Source organism: Mus pahari, unplaced genomic scaffold, assembly GCF_900095145.1.
Source record: "Mus pahari unplaced genomic scaffold, PAHARI_EIJ_v1.1 scaffold_7442_1, whole genome shotgun sequence".
Classification (NCBI taxonomy): domain Eukaryota; kingdom Metazoa; phylum Chordata; class Mammalia; order Rodentia; family Muridae; genus Mus; species Mus pahari.
The window spans coordinates 29728-37262 of NW_018393572.1; the positions used below are offsets into that span (position 1 = coordinate 29728).

At 41.9% G+C, this 7535-nt stretch overlaps 1 protein-coding gene across 1 annotated transcript in view; it reads left to right on the forward strand.

Moving 5' to 3' along the window:
- Window positions 1-6932: 6932 nt before the first annotated feature.
- LOC110315612 (carcinoembryonic antigen-related cell adhesion molecule 3-like) overlaps window positions 6933-7535 on the forward strand; it is a 7124-nt gene continuing 6521 nt past the window's right edge. Inside the window, exon 1 of the mRNA XM_021189627.1 lies at window positions 6933-7072. Within this exon, the coding sequence (XP_021045286.1) occupies window positions 7009-7072 (64 nt within the window). The 5' untranslated portion in view covers window positions 6933-7008. The remainder of the gene's footprint in view (window positions 7073-7535) is intronic.

Below are 7535 nucleotides of genomic sequence, written 5' to 3' on the forward strand. Positions count from 1 at the left end.
ACTGAGTGTTAACTGAGAGATAATTTGTTACCTTCATGACTAACTATCTACATGCAAAGAGTAGACCATGAACTACCAGTTTATGTACCATGAACATGTCTTGGGTTCATGGCCGAAAGCTCTCACAGTCACATGTTGGTTGAAATTGGCAGCCTTTGATATCTCAAGCCAAATATTTCTTTTCCTGCATTGCAACAGGAATGCCTATGAGGAGCCATTAGTGTTTGCAATAGAATCAGGTTACTCCCAGTGATGGAGGAATAGGAGCATCTCAGACTCAGTGAACACATGAAAGTATAGTTCATTCTTTTTGGTATGTGCTGCCAGGGCATTGTATATGGCAGCCAAGCAAACTCCCACTAAGCTAAACCCTGACCTGCCTGTAAAGTCAGTGAATTGGTATATTCATTCATTCATTCACTCATTCATTCACCCATATATCTAAGAAGTTCCAGGAACAAGATCTTCCCAGAAAGGCAGGCAAATTTCTGTCTTCAAAACCTCTAACTACAATGAGTTGTAAAACAATTGTCATACAGAAGGTAAAGTCAAGGACTGACTGGAACCACAAAGGTGACACAGTACAGAAATGAGACAGAAGGGCTGGAGAGATGGCTCAGTAGTTATGAGTACTTGTAGTCCTCCAACAAGTCATGAGTTCAGTTTCCAGCAACTATCTTAGGAGAATTCGCAACCTCAACTATGTCCAGGTCCAAGAAATTCCACATAGTCCCCTGTCCTCAGAGTTCTCTTGAATTCACATTCTACTGAAGCACACACACACATAATGGAATAATACAAATCTAATAACATCAATAGGAAGGGAGACCATGGGTCCTATGAAGGCTCAGTGCCCCAGTGTAGGAGAATGCCAGGACAGGGAAGCAGGAGTGGGTAGGTTGGTGAGCAAGGAAGAGGATTGTTTAGGGGAGTTTTGGAGGAGAAACCAGGAGAGTGGTAACATTTGAAATGTAAATAAAGAAAATATCTAATAAAAATGAGATGAGACAGGTATTCTAGAAGAGGAGTTATGGTAGACATCCCGGTACCCCACAAATACTCTTGAATGAGCATTTGTGAGTGAGCAAAGATCTGAATTGCAATCAGGTATAGTACATACAGAAACCTGAGAACATATTTCAATAAAAAGTAAAGGATATATTCAGAATCACTGATTGAAAAGAGGTCATGTCATGTAGCCTTTGTCCAGTACTATAGATGCACCCAGATGCAAATATGAAGGCAGAGAAATGAACACAACTGCAATGGACCTAGTCCCCTACTCTCTGACCAAATGCACAGGTCTTCAAGATTCCACTCTCTTTATTCTAGGTTGACATTCATTTTATTTTTTAAAAGAAATGTTTAAAGGTTTATTTAAACTTATGGGTGTGATGCCTTCATGTGTTCTTTTGCATTAATGGTATGTAGTGCCAGCAGAGCTTAGAAGAGAGTCCAGGTTTCCTAGGACCATAGTTCCAGGCAGTGATTACATGACATGTATAACCTGCCATTTGAAAGAGTATCCAATCCTCTCAACCACTAACTCATCTCTCCTGCTCCTAGCATGACTTTCAATGGTGTGGCAGAGAATATTGTAGATTTTACTGATACAAAGGGGAAAGTGCAGTTGACAGAGATGAACTTGCACATTTTTTAATAGTCATCAGTTAGTGTTCTGGGGCCTGCATGCAGTGTCAGAGTGACAGTGTACACCAAAGGTTGCCTAATGATTCAGAATGCCACCCTGATGAAAACAGAAATTTTTACCATACAAATGTGGATTCTGTAGTAGAAACCAAAGAACCACATGCATTTCGCAATGTAAACAATCAATGGCTCTTTTTGATCCTGGGTGTTACATGTGGGGATTCTACTTAGAAAATCAAGGGAAACATACGTGGATTTTCTTACTACCTGTCATTTTTTTTATGTCCACACTGGGCTTGAGTGTGGACACGCTCATATAGGAAAATTTTAACATCATATTTTTTTCTGAAATTGTCCTGCTGACAGGAGGATGTGCAGTGGTATATCTCAGCCAAAGAATTAGAATAAGCATAGATTTTATGTCTGTCACCATAAACATGGACCAAGAAAATTCTTTGGATTTCAAGTATGGTCTGACTGAGAGATATACCAAGAATTTGAAGGGAGACCACTAGGATGTCCTGACTCCTGGTCAGTTTCCCAGACTTCGGAGTTCAAGTTACTCTGGGAGAGTGTGGGCAAGAGTAGAACATGATCTGTTAGAGCTAACTGAATAGACTGATTTATTAGCTGTCTGAATCTCCTAGCTCATGGAACCATACAGTGCACTTCCATAAGTGCCTCAAGTAAGATCACCAGGGCATATCCTTCTGAGTCTCAGCAAAAGGAGCACATACCATTGGTCAATTGCTCTGATGGCTTATGAGACTTCACAAAATATTGAAGATTCCCAAAGGAGGGGCAGAAGAAATACAAACTCCTGACTCTGCACTGTATTCAGTAATTAAGTCTAATACAGTCTCTCCTTTACGCAAATAGTAATGGATGCTGCTCATCTAGGCAGCTGTCCTGACCCAAGCTTACATCTTGTTCACATTGAAGGTGACATATAGAGACTTCAACATTCACTATGTGTCTTTTATCTGGGAAACTGATGTACAAAAAGAACTCCTGTCTCTGGAGAACTTCTGCAGAACTCCAGGAGTCTCCATACTACCTCCTACACATGAAATTATGTTATCTGGTGTTCCACTGTCACTCCTCCTGGAGTGTAAAAAAAAGACTTAGTTGTGTCTTTTCCAATAAATCCTAAACCGAACACATGGCTTGCTCTTCTCAGGCTCACACAGATCACTGGAAGCAGATGTGAGCATGAGTAATCAGTCTGTAGTCATATATCTACTGTCTCTACCCTAGAGGTGTTCTCAGCTGTCTATGGAGCATGGAGAAGCTGATGTTAATCTTGGTCATCCAAAGCTTGAGAGTTTACCTTGTTTAGGAACCAAAATCAAAGGGACAGTTAGATTTGACTCCAAAACTAAACACATGTTTCTGGGGATTTTCTGCATCATTCCACATACTAGACCATAAATAATTTGTTTTCTTGTGTGCTGTTGTCTGCAACATAAACAACTTGTCTTTGTTTTGTCCCTCCTAGTATATCTTTCATTTGACATAGTGCTCTCTCTGCTCAGAAACTCACTGATTTTAAACACCTGATGTTTGCTATGATCCATCCTGCAGAGTTAACTGAATTCTATTCTCATGTGTGATTTCTGTACACACATAAAGTCTTGAGGACAGGTATGGGTGCTGCTCAGGAAATTTAAAGGGAATGTTTTTTTTAATCCCACCTGTAAGAGAGCTTTTAACATTAAAATCTTTGAAGCTGCTGTCCTAAGCTACAGACTGGACATCGCTGCAGCTGGAAGGACACAGAATTCTCTTGCTCCAGGCAGGCAGTGTGTCAGTAAGGATAAGGAGTGTCAATGGAGCTTTGTCTTCAGCTCCAAGGTCTATAACTTCAAACACTGATGCTAAGCTTACATGTGACATGGACTGTTTCTCCCAAGCAGCAATGGGGTCATTGTATTGTAGAACTCAGGTCCTCCTGCATCTGCCTTAGTCGCTTCTGTCTAGTCTTCTAAGAGCATTTATTGGGGGTAGAGTTAAGAGAAACATCACTAGCTGAAAGAGGCTTTTGCAAGGATCAGAGATCCCATAGAGGGCCATCTTCTATCTTTGCTGCTTTCAAAGTACCTCTGTGACAACTCTACTTCAAGGAATGGAACACTAACTTGTGAGCCTGACCCTCATTTTTTTTTTTGATGTTCAAGTAAGTGGGCCTGAACACCTCCAACCATCTTTATTTATACAATCATAAGCCTGGTTGCCTGAGCGGTGTTATTATCATTGTTTTTTTATTCAGCTATAGTATCAGCACTACAAAAGCCCCCTATGCTCCCCTAGTAGTTTCCGCTCCACCATACCCTTCCTCCCTCTTCCTCCTGCCCAACGAGTCTCGTTTATTCAATATGCATATGGCAGTAAAATCATCAGAGCCTCTCACATGACCTGAAGCAAACTCTACTTCATCCATTGTCACAATTAATGACTTAGGACATTGTCAGTGATGAAACTGGAAACTAGTGAGTGCCTACAGAAATGACAGAACCAACTGAAGTGATAGCTTAGAGTAAATTTCATGCCTTCTGATTTTAACCACCTAAACACAAGAGTAGACCATGAACACCCAGTTCCTCTTGAGTTCATGAACCAAAGCACCCACATAGACACCTAGGTTGATATTGACAACCTTTCTTATCCTAAACCAAATCTTTCCATCCTGGGGTTGCATCAGGAATGGTATTGAGGGTCCATTCCCGTTTACTGTAGAATCAGGCTATGTCCAGTTATGGTAGGAATATAGTTATCTCAGATTTAGTCTTAGTAAACACATGAGAGTAAAGTTTGTCTATTCTGTGTGTGCTGCCAGAGCCATGTGTATGGTATCCAAACACATTCCCTCTAAGCTACACTGTAACCTCTAATTGGGATCCATATGTGGTTGTATCCTACCACAGAGAGAGACTGTGGCTTGCTCTTTAACAGGCAATTCTCCTGCCCTCTTTTGATTTCAGAAGTGGTTTTAGAAGTAGCTTTTTCCTGTTCACATGATGGTCCCTAGTGCCCTATTACTAATATCTTAGACTCTTAATTCCTCTGCCTACCTCCTCCATACCTCTACCACCAGGAGTCTCTGCCTATCCTCATCCATCTATATAGTCCTAATATGCTTATTGATAGGAACCTCCAGGATCCTTAGTGTACTGGATAGCTTTGTGTCAACTTGACACAGCTGGAGTTATCACAGAGAAAGGAGCTTCAGTTGGGGAAATGCCTCCATGAGATCCAGCTGTAAGGCATTTTCTCAATTAGTGATCAAGGGGAGAGGTTCCCTTGTGGGTGGTGCCATCTCTGGGCTGGTAGTCTTGGGTTCTATAAGAGAGTGGACTGAGCAAGCCAGGGGAGGCAAGCCAGTAAAGAACATCCCTCCATGGCTTCTGCATCAGCTCCTGCTTTCTGACCTGCTTGAGTTCCAGTCCTACATCCTTTGGTGATCAGCAGCGGTATGGAAATGTAAGCCAAATAAACCCTTTCCTCCCCAACTTGCTTGTTGGTCATGATGTTTGTGCAGGAATAGAAACCCTATAGACTAAGACACTTAGGAAAACATGTTTAACAGCACATATTATTAATAGCAGGAATCTCATGCCTACCTCCTCCATACCTTTACCACCAGCATCAATAGCACTATATGTTACAAACTCCATCTTCTGATGAATGGATTTGCACTAAGCTTTGTGCTAGAGTCTTTTGGTTTTCTGATGAGATGAAAAAAATATTTTCTAGTATGTGTGGGTACAATCAAGTCTCAGTCTTCTCCTGAGACTCCTGGTGTAGCATTCAGTTGTTCTTTCTGTTGTCTCTCTGATTCTTCCAGATTCATTCTGGTGTGGGGAGTTACAGCATATCTCAGGCAGTCAGACGAACATTATAGAGGAAGGTAGAGATCATTAGAAAGCAAGTAGATTTCTTTCTGTCAGTAAGCCATGTCTTCCTGCCTCCTGCATTTCCTTTTATGGCTTCTTGACCTGGGAGGAATACCTACTGCTTTTAAACCTGATCATAGACAGACAAATGACAGATGAAAATGTACAGTTGTTTTGGGACAAAAAGCAACTCAGAGCTCTGCTCCTATGTCTGTTCCTGCCTCACTTGGTGACCGACTCACCTCTGATGTCATTTTGACTGGAAGGAGAAGAGAAGGTGCCAAGAAAGCCTGTCCTGAGTCAGAATAGACCCCATGTTAGTACTTTCACTACATTTCTCATGAATTAAAAGGCCACTGATTGACACCAAAGAGTTCTGTGTTGAAGAATCAGGGAAGTGGGAAAGCAAACTTCAGGGTGGGCTGTTTCTGAACTGAGCCTTGTCTCTGAAGGTCCAGCTGTCTGAGGCTGTGGACAGGAGCACAAGTGATGGTCACAGACAACAGATATGGGCACTTCCTTGAATAGCAGGGAGCGTCCAGTGGTAGTTAGCATTTACTGTGAAATGCATCTACCCTGAAGTCACAGGAGTAGGGCTAGAATAGAAGCAGCTGTGTCATTGTCTTTTATAGATCACTTTGAAGAACTCTGTGCAGAACATTCTTGAGTTTATTAATTGAAGTAGGAGGACAGAGACTGTTGTGGGTAATGGTATCCCAATGCAGGTGGTTGTGTATTGTCTCAGAAATATAGTGAAACATGTACTCATATGTGTGTGTGTGTGTGTGTGTGTGTGTGAGAGAGAGAGAGAGAGAGAGAGAGAGAGAGAGAGAGAGAGAGAGAGGCAGAGAAACACAGAGAAGGACATTAAAAAGAATGTACCAGTGAATAACCAATTAAATAGCTCTCCTCCTCAGTTCTTAACTCCAGATTCTTGTCTTTTATGTGTACCTCAACTTCCCTCAATGATGAATTTGACCTCTGTTACTGGCCTAAAAATGCATTGCTCTCTTAAGCTGCTTTTGTTCAGGTTGTTTACCATAGCAGCAGAAAGTTAAAACAATCAGTTTCCTGGGAAGCATGTAAAGCCTATTCATTTGTATCCTACATGGTTTGCTGGTTGTATGCAAATCACACAGCACCATATCTCCATATAAGGCCAAATGAGAGCCTGAGGAGATTTATCAGCTTTATTGCGCAGTGTGCAGTCTGGTGGACTGAGAAATAATGAGAGGAAAGGGGAAAGTGTAGAGGACAGAAGAGAGGGGAAAATGAACTGATGAGTTTTGTACATAGGAAATATCCCCAGGCCATATAATTCTAGGAGGGGCTCCTACCTGGGAGGATACTGAGATAAAAGGGAGGAAGGACAGCAGAAATGACAGGAGAGCTGAGTGTGGAAACAGCACTGGAGCTGAAGCTTTTCACAGAGGGTACACAGAACTGGTGGCAGGTGGCAGAGGTCATGATGGACTCTGTTGCACATTCCTGTAAAGACTCCACCTCCTGGCAGGGGCTTCTGTTCACAGGTGAGGAGGCTACTCTTTGGCACTGAGTGGGATATGGGGAGCACAGAGTCTTGATTAAGCCCCTGAAGAAGACAAGAACCTGGGAATAGAATCAGAGTTTTGGGAAGAGAACACAGACAGGGCAGGAACTCTGCAGCAGGAAGTGACACAAGATAGTATAATGGAGAAATAGCACCATTGTTTTCTATTCCAAGTCAATCACATAAACAACTGTACTCTAAGGTCTGATGTCCCCAACTATGAGAGTGACTGTTCAATTAAAAACCAAAGTACAAAGAATCATTGCATGACTTAATGTTCATGCTGCTGGCTGACAATACTAAGACATCAACCCAATTACCAACACATACAAGGCGTGTGCAAGGTGTGTGATTTCTATGTATATTCTGTGTATACATTTACCCATACACAAATGCACACACACACACACACACACACACACACACACACACACACACACACA